Source organism: Microcaecilia unicolor, chromosome 2, assembly GCF_901765095.1.
Source record: "Microcaecilia unicolor chromosome 2, aMicUni1.1, whole genome shotgun sequence".
NCBI lineage: Eukaryota > Metazoa > Chordata > Amphibia > Gymnophiona > Siphonopidae > Microcaecilia > Microcaecilia unicolor.
The window spans coordinates 259,792,725-259,812,076 of record NC_044032.1 but is presented as its reverse complement, the minus strand read 5'-3'; the positions used below and the strand labels follow the sequence as shown (position 1 = coordinate 259,812,076).

At 46.2% G+C, this 19,352-nt stretch overlaps 1 protein-coding gene across 1 annotated transcript in view; it reads right to left on the bottom strand.

The window, feature by feature from the left end:
• The window catches only part of SMC1A (structural maintenance of chromosomes 1A), a 96,662-nt gene that overhangs the window by 33,873 nt on the left and 43,437 nt on the right, over positions 1-19,352 (bottom strand). The window contains 3 exon segments of the mRNA XM_030194028.1: positions 15,907-16,114; positions 16,209-16,291; positions 16,583-16,723. Of these exon segments, the coding sequence (XP_030049888.1) occupies positions 15,907-16,114; positions 16,209-16,291; positions 16,583-16,723 (432 nt within the window).

The following is a 19,352-nucleotide window of genomic DNA, read 5'->3' as shown; positions in this document are numbered from 1 at the left end:
TATCATGCCTCATATTGTGTCAATGAGTTCAAATAGTTGGCTGTTTTGGTACTTCTAAAAATTTTCAGTAAACAAATTTACACATAAAAAGTCTCTTGAAATCCTAGTTGGGGCAAGATGTTCCACTACATATGAATAGAGACCTTCTGGGCTGGCTCAGAAGTGATATCCTAGTTCAATACTTCCCATTATTTTGTGGAGTGATCACAGCTGCACATATGACCATTGCAAAAGAATGGAAACAAAATGAGCACCATAACACTGATCTACTTGAAAGGATTTTAGATGACATCTGGCTGATGTCCAAATTTTGACTGCCAAGTTGCATAATCGGCTGCACAGAGATGTGGGGATGGTAGGATGCCTTATCAGAACTGGAAGAATCAGAAGAAGCATTGAACCCCCCCAACCCCCCTCCCCCCCCCCCCCCCACACACACACAAAAAAAAAGGACTAGTGTCAACATCCCTGTGTGGTATTCAAATTGTTTTTCTTTACTGTGAGAGACTTATTTTTTTATTTGTACCCCGTGCTTTCCCACTCATGGCAGGCTCCTTTCCCTGTTCATCTGTTATAGTGCATTGCAGTGGGTGGTATAATGGAAGATGTAAAGGACTGCTTTTCAACCCTGCTTTGTCCGATAATACACTCTGAAACCTTCTGTCTTTGACCAAAAGTAACTTTCCTTGTAAATACAAAAACAAGTTGGAATGTGGAAGATAAGGCACATCTCTGACCAATTCAGTTTGTGCAGGAGGGAAACAGGATACGAGCCACCTGGCCAGTGGTTTGTTTACTTGGGCTGGAAGCATGTGACTGCATCCTCATGTACATTCTTGTAATTTTCCTTAGATGAGTTCTAAGCCTTATAAAAAGGGGGGCTTGGTGTAGCAGAGTTTTGAGGCTCATCTGTGGGTAGACGTATCGTGCAGAGGACTTGTTCCTGGTCATAAGGAGACTTCAGGCTTTCGCTGCAACGGGCCTCCCAGCTGATGAGATAAGGGCCTGAAATTCCTGACCAGTGATGTTGTATGTATAATATGTATATATCTGTCTTATAGCTTTCTTTTAGTTAGATGATTTAATCATTGTATATATATCTTAATCATTGTAGATTTTAGCACCTCTAATAAAGGTCTCATTTACCTAATACGAATCCAAAAGAATCCACAGTAATTATTGAGTAGTCTGTGTTAGTGAGACAGGCTGCAAATCCATAGCAGTACAGGTGGGAGATGGGGTGGGAAGGGGTTGGTGTTTTACTTGATGAAAATTTATATCATGGTTTTGTCTGGTTTGTTTTTATGTTTCCTTAATAAAGTTTCTTAATTGAAAAAATAATTACTGTTATGAAACAAAAGACTGAATAGATTTACATGCTATTGAGATCTTTTGCAGTGGAATGAGGAAAGTACATGAATATATGGACTGGGATCAAAATTGTGATAACATATATTGGCATATTTGTAACTTGGTGTTTTTCAAAAAACTAAAAGTTTTGAGTAAAAAAAAAATTACTACACATTTATATTGTAACGTAGTAAATGACGGCAGATAAAGACCTAAACAGACCATCCAGTCTGCCCAACAAGATAAACTCATTTTACATGGTATGTGCTACTTAAAATGTATACCAGAGTTTGATTTGTCCCTGCCTTTCTCAGGGCATAGACAATAAAAGTCTGCCCCGCACTGTTCCTGTACTAAAAGTTCTGAACCTAACGTCGAAGCCCCTTAAAATTTACACTCCAGCCCATCCGTATCTATTCAGCCACGATCAGGGCACAGACAGTAGAAGTCCGCCCAGCATTTGTTTTACTCTCCAATTACTGGTGTCGCCACCCAATCTCCACTAAGATGCCGTAGATCCATTCCTTCTAAACAGGATTCCTTTGTGTTTATCCCACGCATGTTTGAATTCCATTACCGTTTTCATCTCCACCACCTCCCGCTTGAGGGCATTCCACGTACCTACCACCCTTCCCGTGAAAAATACTTTCTGACATTACTCCTGAGTCTGCCCCCCTTCAACCTCAATTCATTTCCTCTAGTTCTACCACCTTCCCGTCTCCGGAAAAGGTTAGTTTGCGGATTAATACCTTTCAAATATTTGAATGTCTGTATCACGTCACCCCCGTTTCTCCTTTCCTCCAAGGTATACATGTTCAGGTCGGCAAGTCTCTCCTCGTACAGTTTGCAACGCAACTGGATATTTGAGAAAAAAATCGCCCTCTCTACTGTGTTAAGTCCTGGATGAAGAAGGAGAAATTCCTTCTCCTTCTTCCATGTGCCCTGTGAGATATCAGAAAAAAAAAAATCTACACTTGTAAAAATTATAGAACAGCTTCTGGTGATTTCTAAATACAATTTCAAAAGCCAAATCACTATTGGAAACCAATGCAAAAGCAACTTGTAATTTTGTGGTTGTCAAAATCTTGGATAACGATCTTTCAAGAAATTCAGAAATATTTCCCAAATCTAGTACCTGTCAGAAATGGCGCCAGAACATCTCAAGATACTGTTAAAAAAAAACCAAACAACTTTCTGGGTGTTAAATAATAACCTTTAAACACAAATGGATAATTTTCCAAAGACATTCCTAATATTTCTGAAAAATAATATTGAAAACATATCAGTAGGGGAGCAGGATGGAACTCAAGGGAAATTCAGCAAATGTAGGTTACTACTCTTTGTTACATTTGCCAAGTTCTCAACCTTTTCCCTCCTTTCCCCTCAGATTTATCAAGTCTGTTACCACAGATGCATATACAGTTTTTACAATCTCCACATTCTTTACTCTTTTACCAATTCTCCTTATTTGTGTTTCAATTTTCTCTACGTGGGACTGGACAGCTTGAACATTGCTAGATAAAAGTGTTAGCAAGATCAGAGTTTGGCTGGCATATAATTTGCTCATATCATTTTCAACAGTAGATCAAGATGAGTTACATTCATGTACACCAGGTGTCCACAGTCACAATTGATGACAGGATCTGTAAACAAGGAAGCAAATTTACCCCCTCAGCTCCATACGACTCTCCAATCACAACAGAAGAACAGACACTAGTACCTACAGCAAAGGTGCTGCAGACCTGGTCAAAATCACTTCCCACTCTTGATCGCAAACTCAAGGTCTGAGGGACTAGTTACTGCCGTTCAGTATCTGGTCATACCTCTCTTCAGTGGTTGTACCACCTACAACTTCGGCCAAGGCCTTTGCTGACACTGCAGTCAGCAAATTCTAAGCTTGAGGTGGCAGGAGAGAAGCTCTCTCTTCAAGACTCAGAGATGCATCAAGCTCAGAGGAAAACATAGGTAGGGTCTCCCAACTTCCGAATACAGTATCTTGAAACTTTTACATTAAGCTTCGTAAAAACATGAGAAGAATCTTCTACATTGAACATGCAAAGTAAACCACAGAAGAATCAACGTAGAGGTCTTAGAAAACTGAAATAAACTTCAGGAGGTCCTCTGGACTAGTAGGACTAAAGGAAAGAAAATTAACAGGTAAGGCTAATTTCTTCTTTCTTAAGTGTCTTTACCAAACCAGTCCAGAACTTGTGGGATGTAGCAAAGCAATCTTTAAGAAGGCTCAGACTCCTGCTCAAATTTCTTCAGTCCTAAAGACAGCCTCTGTTCGTGCACTCACGTCTATAGTGGTCTGCAAATGTATGTAATGACTACTAATCTCCACTCTGCAAATGTAAAATGGAACCACTGCCCTTGATTCTACCTAAGAAAGCTGTCACCTCCCTGATAGAATGTCCTCTCAAACCTTAAAGTTGTTCTCCTTTTAAAATATAGGCTAAGAAATCATTTCCTTGATCTAAAGAGCACTTGTACATTTAGAAGCAGCTTTGTCTTCCTTTGCACCTCCAAAACAATTTGACTAATGAAATTCATCAGCCACTTCTAAAACACTTGAGATGAATGCAACGCACATCCAATAAATATACTGACTTAAATTCTTCTCTAGATAAGGAAGTACAACAGTCTGATTTACACAGAAAGAAAGAAGGTACAATTTTAGGGGAAAAGGATGTAACAATTCTGAATGAAACTCCCCCTTTTGTAAATCAAAAGGAGAGATCCCTGCATGATAAGGCTTGCAATTCAAAAATTCTGCAAGCTGACAAGATTGCTAGTAAGAATACAGTATTAAAGAGAGAAATCCTTCAATGCAGCTTTCTTAAGAGGTTCAAATGGTGGAAGTCCTAATGCTCTTAACACTAAATTCAAGATCCTCTCAGGACAGGGAACTGCAAATAGGTCAGATATAACACCCTTTATCATCCGGATGAGTGGCTAAGGAGGAGCTCTTCAAATGACCCTGGAAACGAGACAGAGCTGCTATTTGAAATTCTAAGAAATCCCAGGGCTAACCCTTGTTGAAGCCCGTCTTGAAAGAAGACTAAAACATAAACTATTGCTCTACCAATAATAAAATAATACACCAAGATTCAAAAGCCTGTAAGTTCCACACATATGCCATAGATGTGGCATGCTTCCTAGCCTGCAGCAAGGAGGTGATCACCTCGCCCGAATATCCTCTGCATCTCTGATGCGACCTCTTAAGAGTCAAGCCATATGACAAAAGGTAGTCGACTCTTCCACAATCACTGGTTCCTAAAAATGGAAGGTCTCTCCCTTGTGGAAGGTGAAGTGGATGATCTATCTTGAGCGGTATGAAGCCTGCAAACCAAGGTCTTCTAGGCCAATCAAGAGCTATCAGAATGAGATTCTTTGGCGCACCTGGCCTAGCATTGGAAGTGGCTGAAACACAGAGCAGGCCCTCTGGTGGCCAAGGAAGTAACAATACATCCAGACTCTCGGATTTGTATTTTGTCAACTGAAGAAGTGGGGGAACCTTGGCATTGGCTTTTGTTGCAATGAAATCCATTAGTTCAAAGGCCCATGGGGATAGATCCTACTCTTCCAAATTGAAAGTGTGCCTGATGAGAAAATCCACTTGGGTATCCTGTGCTCTTGCAGCATGCAATGCCAAGAGATCAACAAATGGTGTTCCACTCAGGCTAGCAGTAGTCTCACTACTTTAGCTATTTCCACACTGCTAGTGCCACCCTGTTGTTGATATGTCACCGCCATTGCACTGTCAAAAACCACTCTTACCGCTTAGCCACGAACTAGCTGGCAGAGATTTTGAAGTTGAACTGCTGTAAGGTCCAGATGATTGATAGACCAGGACGCCTCAGTCCAAGACCATGTGCCCTGTATCACCTGGTCGTGTCAGTAAGCCCCTTAACTTAACAAACTTACATCTGTTGATAGCACCAACCATAAGTACATAAGTAATGCCACACTGGGAAAAGACCAAGGGTCCATCGAGCCCAGCATCCTGTCCACGACAGCGGCCAATCCAAGCCAAGGGCACCTGGCAAGCTTCCCAAACGTACACACATTCTATACATGTTATTTCTGGAATTGTGGATTTTTCCCAAGTCCATTTAGTAGTGGTTTATGGATGTGTAATTTAGGAAATTGTCTAACCCCTTTTTAAACTCTGCCAAGCTAACCGCCTTCACCACATTCTCCGGCAACGAATTCCAGAGTTTAATTATGAGTTGGGTGAAGAAACATTTTCTCAGATTTGTTTTAAATTTACTACACTGTAGTTTCATTGCATGCCCCCTAGTCCTAGCATTTTTGGAAAGCGTGAACAGACGCTTCACATCCACCTGTTCCACTTCACTCATTATTTTATGTACCTTTATCATGTCTCCCCTCAGCTGTCTCTTCTCCAAGCTGAAAAGCCCTAGCCTCCTTAGTCTTTCTTCATAGGGAAGTCGTCCCATCCCCACTATCATTTTAGTCGCCCTTCGCTGCACCTTTTCCAATTCTACTATATCTTTCTTGAGATGCGGCGACCAGAATTGAACATAATACTCAAGGTGCGGTAGCACAATGGAGCGATACAACGGCATTATAACATCCTCACACCTGTTTTCCATACCTTTCTTAATAATAATCAACATTCTATTCGCTTTCCTAGCCGCAGCAGCAAACTGAGCAGAAGGTTTCAGTGTATTATCGACCAGTTGGGAATCTGCTGACTGACTCCATGGTTGAAGCCACCACTTCATGTTGATCCTCACTTCAGATATAAAAGGAAGTTCAGACGAGTGCCAACCAGGGACTGAGCAGAGAAGTCCAAGGAACCAGGTCTACAGTCGAAAGCCATTGACCCCACAGCCTGCACCTCTTGCAGCTTCTTGACTAAGATGCAACTTGATCAGAGACCGCAGCTTCAAAAACCCCTGAGTTGGGAGAAATACTACCACCAAAGTAGTGCTGGATCTTACTCCCAAATACTTCAAATAATTCAATTGCTCTTACAAAGGTCCAGCCTTGGAAGACGTCCTAGTCCCCAGAAATATGGGGTCTCCTGATGTCAGTCCGTTGTGAAATTGCCACTGAAATATTTACCATCTCCAAGATTGTGGCGATTATACCTGGGAGCTCTTCCCGTCTGAAAAGACGAACTGTTGGGATGTCTACCTTGCAATGGAAGATCTCCTTCTGGCTGTTCTGGTAAGGAAGGAGAAATTAGACCTTACCTGCTAATTTGCTTTCCTTTAATCCCTCCGGACCGGCCCAGGATTGGACTGATGGGTTGTGCTCGCCTACCAGCAGGTGGAGACTGAGAAAAAAACTCTGACTCTAGAGAGCCAATAAGAGCCCTGGTCATGTGACCCTAGCCTCAGTATTTGAATAACAAAGCAGAAAGGAAAAGAAGAACCTATATTCTGTGCCATGAGGAATCCAAGCAGCCAGGAAGCACCAGATAAACGTGCTTACAACTACGGCTTAGCCGTGACAGAGGGCTCACCAACAACTCGTTTCAGAGCTGAGGTATGGCCAATTATGTACAGATTTTTGTACTTGTTTAAATTGTTCAACTTGCATAACATAAAACTATGAAATTCTTGAAACTGTTCAACTTGCATAACATAATGAAGTATATAACCATTTAACTTGGAGAACAGTATGCAAATCCTTTAACTGTCTAACTTGCAGAACAGCTCTGAAGACGACAGTTGAATATCTGTACACAGCAATGTAGAATGAAAAATAGCACATGGGAGGGGCCTGGGCCGGTCCGGAGGGATTAAAGGAAAGCAAATTAGCAGGTAAGGTCTAATTTCTCCTTCCTTAGCATCCCTCCGGACCGGCCCAGGATTGGACTGATGGGACGTAACAAAGCAGTAGTCCTACGGGAGGGACCCCAGCAAACCCGCTGTGAGCACTCGGGATGCAAAGACCGCCTCTTGACGACACTGAACATCAAGTCTGTAATGCTTAGAGAAGGAATGAAGAGAAGACCAAGTCGCCGCCTTACAGATCTCCTCTGGAGGCACCAAGGAGCACTCCGCCCATGAGGCTGCCTGCCCTCGTGTTGAATGAGCCTTAAGCGCCTTAGGAACCGTTTTGCCTGCTAAAAGATAAGCAGACGCTATCATCTCCTTAATCCACCGAGATAAAGTGGGCTTAGAAGCTGACAAGCCCTTGCGGTGCCCAGCGAAAAGGAGAAAAAGATGGTCCGAGCGACGGAAATCGTCCGTAACTGCGATATATCGTTTAAGAACTCTCTTAACATCCAGAGTACGCAAGTTCTGCTGCTCCCTCGTGCCTGAGGCCGATCCTAGCACAGGAAGGAAAACCGACTGGGACATATGAAACCGAGACACGACCTTGGGTAAAAAAGAAGGAACAGGTCGAAGTACCACTCGCTCTTTAGAAAATTGCAGAAACGGAGATCTACAGGAAAAGGCTTGCAACTCTGAGACTCTCCTGGCTGATGCAATAGCCACCAAAAACACTGTCTTAAGCGTCAAATCCTTCAGAGAACACGCTAGTAACGGCTCAAAAGGCGGCTTCGTTAGAGCCGAAAGGACCAGATTAAGGTCCCAAGATGGAAAGATTGGCCTGACCGAAGGACGAAGAAGACTAACTCCCTTCAAAAACCGGGCCACCTCGGGAATACTGGCCAAAGACTTACCACGAATCCTTCCTCTGAAACAGGACAGGGCTGCCGTCTGCACTCTTAGAGAAGAAAGCGAAAGACCTTTATCAAAGCCTCGCTGCAGAAAATCTAACATCTGAGGTACCGACGCACGAAAAGGAACAATGCCAGCATCTGTACACCAAGCCTCAAAAATTCTCCAGGTGCGAACATAGCTCAGAGAGGTGGAACGCCGACGAGAGCGAAGCATAGTGGAAATTACTGGAGCTGAGAAACCCTTCTTAGCTAAGCGGGCCCGTTCAAGAGCCAGGCCGTAAGACAAAATCGAGCCGGGTCTGGATGAGGAACAGGCCCTTGTACCAGCAAGGTCTTGTGCACTGGAAGTCGGAGAGGAGTCGCCCCCAACAGACGTTGCAGATCCGCATACCAAGGACGCCGAGGCCAGTCCGGCGCTACCAACACTACCGGCTCCCCGTGTTCCTCGATCCTCTGCAGGAGACGACCTATTAGTGGCCATGGAGGAAACGCATAAGAAGACCGGAGGGCCACCTCTGCAAGAGGGCGTCGACCCCTTCCGCTTTTGCATCTCTTCGGCGACTGAAGAAGCGAGGAGCTTTGGAATTGAGACTTGAGGCGAAAAGATCTAAAACTGGAAGACCCCAGTGGAGTACTATCAACTGAAACGCCTGATCGCTGAGAGCCCATTCCCCTGGATCGAGAGTGTGACGACTGAGAAAGTCTGCCTGGACGTTGTCCACTCCTGCTACATGGGAAGCTGAGAGGTTTGTGAGGTGCAACTCTGCCCAGGCGAGAAGACTTTCCGCTTCTCGACACAGCAGACGGCACCTCGTTCCTCCCTGGCGGTTGATGTAAGCCACCGCTGAGGCGTTGTCCGAGAGCACTCGTACTGCTTTGCCCACCAGGAGAAACTTGAAGTGCTGAAGAGCCAACCGAATCGCCCTGGTCTCCAAAAAATTGATGGACTGAGCTGCTTCCAGCGGAGACCAGAGACCCTGGGTCCACTGACCTAGGCAATGAGCCCCCCAGCCTCGGAGACTGGCATCTGTCGTCAACGGAATCCACCGAGGAGACTCCAATGGCATCCCTACTGTGAGATTCTGCATCTTTAACCACCAAAATAGCGAGACGCGTTCCCGGTTGCGCAGAGGCAACTTTTCAGAAGCGAATCCGTTTGCGCCGACCACCGAGACAGAAGAGACCACTGAAGAGACCTCATGTGAGCTCTGGCCCAAGGCACCACCTCTATCGTGGCTGCCATGGATCCGAGAACCTGAAGATAATCCCGAGCACAAGGGACCTTGTGATGTATCAAATTCAGAATCTGCGACCGGAGCTTCAGAATCCTGCCCTGCGGAAGCAAAACTTGACCCCTCGCCGTATCGAAGATAACTCCCAGATACTCGAGAGACTGCGCGGGAGCCAAACTGCTCTTGGATAGATTCACCACCCAACCTAGGGACTGTAAGAACGCTACCACTCGTTCCGTGACCTGGCAACTTTCTTGATAAGATTTCGCCCTTATCAACCAGTCGTCCAAGTAAGGATGGACGAGAATGCCCTCTTTCCGGAGGGCCGCTGCCACCACCACCATAATCTTGGTAAATGTGCGCGGTGCTGTCGCAAGACCGAAAGGCAGTGCTCGAAACTGGAAATGATGACCTAGAACCGCAAATCGCAAGAACTTGTGGTGAGCCGGGTGAATGGGAACATGCAAATACGCCTCTGTAAGATCTAATGCAGTGAGATATTCCCCTTTGCGCACTGCTACTATTACTGACCGAAGAGTCTCCATACGAAAACCTGTAACCTTGAGCGCCCGGTTGACAGCTTTGAGGTCTAGAATAGGACGAAAGGAATCTTCTTTCTTTGGGACCACGAAATAAATGGAATAACGACCCCGCTTGCGCTCCGCCGGCGGGACAGGGCAAATGGCCTGAAGGTCCAAGAGCCTCTGTAGAGTCTCCCGAATCGCCTCCGCCTTGAGACGAGAGCGACAGGGAGACTCCAGAAAGGCGTCTGAAATGGGCCTTGCGAATTCTAAGGCATAACCGTCTCGAATAACTTCCAAGACCCATTGATCCGAAGTAATTTGGGCCCACCTCTGATAAAACTGAGCCAGCCGAGCTCCAACGGGAATCAGAGGAGAGCCCTTCGCACCTTCATTGGGAAGCCCGCGAAGGGGAGCGAAAAACTCGCAGCTGAGAATCTACCTCCTCTGCGGAAACCGCGAAGGACTGAGTCCTGTTGAAAAAACGAGGTTTCTGAGTCTGAGGACCCCTATCAGATTGAAATCTACGGAAAGAACGCATGCGACCACGACCAAAGAACGCCCCGCGACTAGACTGCCGAGGTCTATCCTCCGGAAGACGCGGGACCTTAGAATCCCCCAGGGACTGAACCAACTTATCCAACTCTTCACCAAATAAAAAGGAGCCTCTAAAAGGGAATTTACTTAATTTAGACTTGGACGCTCCATCCGCCGACCAACCTTTCAACCAAAGAGAGCGACGGGCAGCGACCCCCAAGGCCAAGGACTTAGAAGAAGCCCTCAACAGATCATACAGAGCATCAGCTAAAAACGCAGAGCCCGTCTCAATCTTAGCCACTTCCACATCAATGGCTCCTAAATCATCGGAAGAGCGGTCCAAAACTCTTTCCGCCCAACGAAAACAAGCTCTGGCCACCAGAGAACCACAAATAGCCGCTTGAACCGCCAGAGAAGAAACATGAAAACTATTCTTAAGAAGAGTGTCAAGACTCCTGTCCTGAGCATCGCGCAAAGCGGTTCCGCCATCCACTGGAACCGTGTTGCGCTTGGTAACAGCCGAGACCACAGCATCTACCACCGGAAGCTTAAGTAAGGCTCTATCAGCCTCTGGCAGAGGATAAAGAAACTGCATCGATTTAGAGGGGCGAAAGGCCGCATCCGGACTTCCCATTGAGGTTTAATAACCTCCCAAATATCTTGATGCATAGGGAAAGTTTTTGTGGAGGCTCTGGAACCCTTAACCAAAATATCCACCTTTCGGACCCCTGAGTCAGGAAGGGGATCCTCAAAATGCAAAGTAGAGGATACCATAGAAATGAGATCCTGCAAATCCTCTCTATGGAACACTCTAGCCACCGCAGGATCCTCCCCCTGAGCCAAAGGTACAGCGTCTGGATCTAAAGAAGAATCTTCCCAAGAATTGTCCACTAATTCCTCTTCCTCCTCTAAAAGGGGCATATCATGATCCTGATTTGAAAGAGATTCCAATTGCATGTCCCAAATCCTAGGTCTCTTGGGAGGGAGGGTAGTAGTGACAGGCTCTTGTGACACTGCTGTACCAGAATTGCCCCTCTGCATTAAAAACGCCTGATACATCTGTAGAACAAACTCAGGAGGAAACCCCCCTGCCTGAGAGCTGGCAGCCTGTAAAATAACTCCCGATTCTGTATCAGCTAAGGTCGCAGAGCTGCGCAAAGCAGACGGACCCCCTGCAGGAAGAACCGGAGCTGGGCTCAAATGGCCGCCGTTCGCGCCAAAACTCCAGCGCTACCCCCGAATCTGAGGCCTCCACTGTCGACGCTAACACCGTCGCGGGAGAAGAAGGGCCAACCGCCAAAACGGACCCCGTAGTCGACGGAGGGAGAGGGGCAGAAGAAACATCATCGCCGGGCAGTATTTACAAGCGCCTGAGGCATTAACGCCTCGCCGCTGACATACAGCGCACCTCTTCAACTTCTCCGACATTTCGGAGGGAAAACCCGTGCACGCGCCTACGCGGTTCGCGCAATTTCACGGAGAGGTATTGCTAAATAAATAAATAACGAATTCCCCGAAATAAAAGTACAAACGGCACTGCTAAAGCAAAAAAAACAGCACTACTCTGAAAGAGGGCTGAAAACACAATGCTGCAGCTTTACTTTGCAGGCTTCCTTTTTTTTTTTTTTTTTTTTTTACACAGCTGAATCACAGCCAACAAGGCATTCCCCTGTAATCAAACGGAGCTGTCTGCTCATTCAGTCAGTGGGGCAAGTTCTCTCGATTTTTTTACAACCTGGCTGCCTCTCCCAAGGCAAAACACCTTTCCTCAGAAAGGGTGGCCCTTCCCTTCCTTTAATAATTTTGAGAGAACATTAGGGAGATGGGGAGGATTGGGGGAGGGACCCGGAAACATCCGAGTGTGACACCCCAGAGGCTGACAACAGCAGAGAAAAGCACCAAAAAGCCTCTAATAAACTTCCCCAGGCACAGAAATAAATGATAGAGAAAAAAACCAGAATACCAATCTAAATAGATATAAATCCTATAAAGAGAGACTAATGGGCTCGCTTCCTACCTGCTGGGAGACTGAGAAATACTGAGGCTAGGGTCACATGACCAGGGCTCTTATTGGCTCTCTAGAGTCAGTTTTTTTTCTCAGTCTCCACCTGCTGGTAGGCGAGCACAACCCATCAGTCCAATCCTGGGCCGGTCCGGAGGGATGCTAAGGAATCTGTTTTGTTTCTCTGCAACTCCAACCCCCCCCCCCCCCCCCCTATGATCTAAGACAGCAGCTCAATCCACCTACTAGGACTCCCAGTCGTTCAATGACTGGAAATCTCTCCCTTTTTATATAGGAAGGCCTCCTTGCCTCTACAAAGGGTGTAGGAAGAACCTCCGAACCTTGAACACTCTGACAATACTTTAAAAATAAAATGCCTTATGAAGAAAATACATAATCTGTGGAAAAAGGTAACTCTGGACCTAGGGAATTCTGTGAACATAAGAACATAAGTGTTGCCATACTGGGATAGACCGAAGGTCCATACGCCCAGTATCCTGTTTCAAACAGTGGCCAATCCAGGTTACAAGTACCTGGCAAGATCCCAAAACAGTACAATATATTTCATGCTGCTTATCCCAGAAATAAGCAGTGAATTTTCACAAGTCTATTTTAATAATGGCTTATGGACTTTTCTTTAAGGAAGCCAGCCAAACCTTTTTTTAAACTCGGCTAAGCAGTGGCATAGCCAGACTGCCAATTTTGGGTGGGCCCCAGCTCCCATTGCCGGCCACTGCTGCTTTTCCTATTGAGCAGCAGGGCCGGCGCTACAAAAAGAAGAACAGCTGAGCGCTAACGCTAATGACAAAAAATGTTGAAAAAAAAAAAAAAAAAGCGTGGCCACCGCAGGCAGCCTTGAGGCATTGCTGCTGGCTCTGCAGGCTCCTCCCGTCTCTTACGTCACTGCCCCTGCACCGCAGGCAGCCTTGAGGCATTGGCTGCTGGCTCTGCAGGCTCCTCCCGTCTCTTACGTTACTGCCCCTGCTTCGCTCCAGGGGCAGTGACGTAAGAGACGGGAGGAGCCTGCAGAGCCAGCAGCCAATGCCTCAAGGCTGCCTGCGGTGCCGCACTGTTTTTTTTTTTTAAACATTTTTTGTCGTTAGCGCTCAGCTCAGTCAGCTGAGCGCTTCTTCTTTTGTAGCACCGACCCTGCTGCTCAACAGGAAAAGCAGCAGTGGCCGGCAATGGGAGTTGGGGCTGGCGCGGGCCTGGAGGAAAAGTGGGCGGGCAGTATGTGCGCTTGGGTGGGTGGGCCAGAACTGAAATTGGGTGGGCCTGGGCCCACCCGTAGCTACGCCCCTGCCGCTAAGCTAACTGCTTTTACCACATTCTCTGGCAACAAATTCCAAAGTTTAATTACACATTGAGTGAGGAAATATTTTCTCCGATTAGTTCCAAAATACTGCTGTTACCTCCACAGTTCTTCATGAAGCACCCATTTCCATAGTATGAATTTTGAGCCTCTCATCAACAGACGTGTCTACAGAAATCTCAAAAGAGATCTATGGCAAAATGGTGGCCTTTACGCAGTTTCTAAATGAGAACCATGGGAATGAATAAACAGAAATCACCTCCTCATTGACCCAAAATACCTCTCTTGCCTTTTGCTGGGCTTCTCCTGCGATCTGAAATAGGAGAAGTACCTGCCTTGGCAAGAACAGTCTACATTAGCACCCTGGTAGCAGAAACAACACTTGACACGCTCTGCAGGAACTTCCCTGTTTGCTGTATCCATGCCTCTCTTCAGGCATGTCATCCGTGACAGAAATTTAAGCTAATACTGCAGACTAACACGGCTCCACAGAAACGGCTCTTAAAGCGAGGCGAACACCCAGCTGCTCACCCAAGCTCTCTAGGAAGTGGAAAAGGAGGGACCTACCCCCCCCCCCCCCCCATCAGCTGCAGTTTCCTCAGAAGGAAGTCCTACACGGAGTGCTATCAGGAAGAAGACCCGTCTCTTGCTTTCAAACCCTTCTCTCTCTCTCTTATATATTTTTTAATATACCGGGGGGGGGGGGGGGGGGGGGGGAAATCTCAGACTCTTCTGAGTTATCCGCCAACTGTCTTTTAAATTAATGCTACTTTTATTATTATTTTTTTATTTTATATTGGAGCCAAGCTTATTAAAAGGCACCCTCTGCTCAAATGGGACCCAGTTCTCTAACTGCCCAGGAGCTGTCCTCTGACAAATTTCCAAAGCTGCATGGTCTGCCTGTCACTATCTGATGGAAACGGAGAAATACTAAAAAAGACCTAATGCCGCACAGTGCCCTTACAGGGGACAGTTCACAGTCTCTGGTCTGTCTCCATCTGCAAGTTGAAGAGCCAAAGCAAACAAAAAAGAGTAGAGGCTGGCCAAAGGACAATCCAACCCAGGAGATGGTGCTTGAAGGATGCTTTATTTGTTGCTTGGATGAAAGGGGACCCAACACAGTCTGTTTTGGCGTCACAGGACGCCTGCCTCAGGGATCACAAGAGTGTTCATAAATGGTTCACTGAACGTGCAAGCATCCCAAAAGCATCCACTTAGAGACAATGCTGAACAATAGAGCTGCCAGAGGGCGTATGCTCTGGTTCTGGACTGGTAAAAACACTAAGGAAATACTTTTTTCTACCTTGGCTGTTACCCTGTTTCCTCCCCACTTCTCTCAGTCCAACAATTCCCATGTTGTCTTTGCCATGCCCCACCCCCCACAGTCCAGCATCACCCCTGCACAGCCCAGCACTTCCTCTGTCTCCTCCTTCTCCCATGCAGTCCAACAGCAACCAGCCTCCTCTTCTTCCCCATGTGCCCCTCCAGTGGGTCAGCATTTCTCCTCTCTCTCCTCTTTTTTGTGTCCCTGCCATCTCCCTTCTCTCTCTTCTACTTCCCCCATGTAATCCAACATCTTTCTGGCCTTCTCTTCCTCCAGCCTCCACACCACAGTCCAGCAACTCTCTTCTCCTTCTCCCATGCAGTCCAACATTCCCTGGCCCTCTCCAGCATTTCCCTGATCCCCCTCTTCCCCATACTATTGTTCAGTATCTCCCGCCGCCCCCCCCCCCCCCCCTCAAGCTGGCACCTCACCTCTTTCCTTCCCTAGTTTACATATAATGCATTTTGTTCCTGCTGTGTGTCAATGCTGTGGCAGAACAGCTGCAGTTCATCTGTGGCAGGGGCAGCTAAGACAAAAAGCAGCACATGGACTCATTTCATATTCACATGGAAGACCTGCTGGGTCCTCATCCACACCATATCAGGAAGTTGGAATGGGGGTGGGGGTGCGCAAGGCAGGCCTTCTGCACAGGCATAAAGTGACAAATATGGTGAGATTGGGACCAGCTGGGAAGCAGCAGCAGTGGCCGGTGGGGGAAAGTTGTGCACTGAAAAATGGAAGGAGGTGCACAACAGCAAATGCACACTGTTTAGAAGGTAAACACTGTTGATCTATCTTTCCCTTCAACACTTCACAAATGGGGATCCTCTGTGCTTATCCCATACTTCCTTAAATCCTTTTACTGTTTTTGCCTCTACCACTCCTCTGGAAGACCACTCCATACATCCACTATAGAAAGAGAAAAAACAACATATTGGCAGTTTAAAACTATAAAACCTACCACAGAGCCAGGGTACAGGCGTTTGATGCTTTCCATAATCTCTGCTTTCCGCTGCTGCCGGCTGCTCTCCTGCCGGTCAATCCTAGCATCTCCCAGTTGCTCCATCACCTGGTTTAGCTCCTTATTTATCTCATCTATGCGACGTTTAGCCAATTCCACCTCCTCAGTCAGTTCACCTTCCAGTTTTTTTTGCTCCTCTAGGGACTGCCTATAGGTCAGGTAGAAGGACAATGGTAAAAGGAGGGCGAAAGGACAAAAAGCATGTAGAACAGAAAGCATCAAGAGTTCACTTTTTTACATACTTGCTAGTGGAAATGTATTCCTCAAGCTTCTCAATTCTTTTCTGGTTCTCCTCTATCTCACGCAGCTTCTGCTTAATCTTGGCCTAAAAGTGAGGGAGTGGAAATTAACTGCTTGGTTCCAGTAGTGATCCTATCACAGAAACATTCGGCTGCCCTGGGTTCCAAAATGATTTTTCCTGATGGCTAATCATACCCATACATTACTACACAAGTAACACGAGTCTGAAAATCGCACAATATCCCAGGGAACTGCCCTAGTATCTGATACTTTCTGATCAGCTGTGTTACCAGATCCTGGATGATTACTTGTGTCAAACATTATTCCCCCCACCCCCCATCCTGTGGCATCACAAGCTATACAGCAGAACACAAACCTCTGTTTCCACTTTCTTGCGCTCCTCCAGATCCAGTCGATCTTGATCTGCCTTTTGATCACGGTTGAACTTCTCCAGCTCCTGTGCTAAGGTAGCAGCTCTCTTGCTGGCTTCTTCCTTCAGACGGTGGTATTTCTTCACCTACAGGGAAGGAAGAAAAACATCATGAGATTTCACATAGCTCCTGCATAAGAGATCTGCTCAAGCCCAGAATGTTCACCAACCCTACACTGAGGGCCAGTTGCAATAATCTAGGACCCAAATACAACAAAACATTCACCTACTTTGCATAAGAACTGCCATACGCTAAAGTAAACAGCAGGGCCGATGTCATTCAACTGTGCTGCATAAATAGATATATCAGCATTCGATAGAGTGTATCACGATTTATTGTTAGATTACCTAAGGGATTTAGCCATACATGGCAAAGTACAGTATTGGATTGGTTCAGGTCACTTTGAAAGAATATTTAGGGTAGAAATAAGTTGAGATGTTTCAGAATGGATGTATAAAGCAGAACAAAAAGCAAAAAAACGGACCTTCAGAGCAGGACAATGGGAGATTTTTATTGAAAAGAATCGACATGGGTCATGTTTCTTAAACTGTTCGCCTGCCCCAGGAGTTACCCAGTTGCTGTGATGTAGTCCTGCTGATAATACCACATATATGCTTCAGTGCGTACAAAATAAATACAGGTCTTAATCATGTGAATGTGGAAGACGCTATTTAACACATTTATACCCCACATTTTCCCACTAGTTGCAGGCTCAATGTGGCTTACGCAATAACATGGGTAGGCTACAGTTCAGTATATCATCATTAAACAATGTCATAGTAAAAAAATAATCGTAAACGTATCGTCTAAGACAACAAAGATAATAAAAGATAATGGAAAAACATTAGGGTCCATAAATTTTGCTGAACAGAAAAGAAAGAAACTTAAGTAACGTCAGAAAATACCCTATTTTGGGGTATGCCAGGCAATGTAATGAAATCTTTACCACTAGCTTTCAAACATACGGACAGGCAATGGCTATCACAACAGGCCAAAAAGGACTGACGAAAAGATGTTTATTCATGAAGCAACAACAATAAAGTAGGACCCAACACGATCTGCGTTTTGGAGGGAGTGCCACCTGCCTCAGGGGTCAATATCGTCTTAACTGATGCCATAGCACTAGTGACGGGATGTACAGAACAACTGCCAATCCTAAAATGGCAAGTGTCCCCGTATGAGGAAGCTCAGCAAACAAACTCGTAGGAAGAGCTTCAGCATACAAGAATGGTTCCTACAAGTTTGGTTGCTGAGCTTCCTCATCATATGGGGGCACTTGCCATTTTAGTACTGGTGATTGTTCTATACAGCCCATCATTAGCGCTACGGCACCAGTTAAGACGATATGGACCCCCAGGGCATGCGACACTCTCACCGAAACACGGACCGTGTCGGGTCCTTGCTTTTATTGTTGGTGCTTCATGAACAAGGTGAAATTAGGCCTTACCTGCTCATTTTCTTTCCTCTAGATCCTCCAGACCGTTCAAGACACTTGGGTTAGGCACTCCTACCAGCAGAGGGAGACTGAGAACACAAACTTCTTATACAAGTAGCCTGTGCAAACCTTCTACTAACCAGTAAAACAGTAACAAAGCAGAGGAACAAAACACCTCCACCTAAACAAAACCACTGAACCCACACTCAGATCTCCTCTCCTTAAGATGGGGGAATTCAACTACAGATGGGCACAAACGGTACCACAAACTGCCCTTAGTAAAACTCCAGGACCCAAATCACAGGAGCTACTAGAAATATCAGCAACTGCAGTCTAAAGAAATGATCATACTGAACTGTCCGATACACTGGGTGGGCTCTTGAACGGTTTGGAGGATCTAGAGGAAAGAAAATTACCAGGTAAGGCCTAATTTCACCTTCCTCAGCAATCCTCCAGACCGTTCAAGATGCTTAGGATGTACCAAAGCAGTAAACACATCTAAGGGTGGGACCTGCGAAGCCCAGAGGACAGGACTGCAGCTCCAAAACTGGCATCCTCCCTTGCCTGTACTTCCACTCTGTAATGTTTGACAAAAGAATGCAGGGAGGACCACACCGCCATTCTACAAATGTCCACCGGTGGAACAAAACTACTCTCTGCCCAAGAAGCCACCATCCCCCCCTAGTGGAATGTGCGTTGAGCCCCACCGGCAACGTAAGGCCATGCAATACATAAGCCAAAGAGATGGCATCGTTCAACCACCGAGCTATAGATGCCTTAGAAGCAGCCGTTCCATCCTTGGGCCCCCCATGAAGGACAAATAACCTGTCCGAAGACCTGAATTCCTCCGACCTGCGCAAGTAAACCTTCAACACTCTGCGCACATCCAATTTCACCAAACGACGCTGAGAAGCATCCTCCGTCCGGTCCCCCAAGACCGGCAACGAAATCACCTGATTGACATGAAAGGAGGATACCACCTTAGGCAAAAACGAAGGCACTGTACGCAGCGAAACCTTTCCTTAGAAAACCACAGAAACGGAGGCCTACGTGAAAAAGCCTGAAGTTCCGAAATCCTGCGAGCCGACGATATGGCTACCAAAAAGACCACCTTCACAGTAAGGTCTTTATCGAACTAGACTCCAAGGGCTCAAAAGAAGAACCCGCCAAAGAGTCAAGAACGATATTAAGATCCCACTGTGGAACTACTGGCCGCTGAGGAGGACGAAGCAAACTTCACCCCCTCAAAAACGGACCACATCCGGGGAAGACGCAACCGA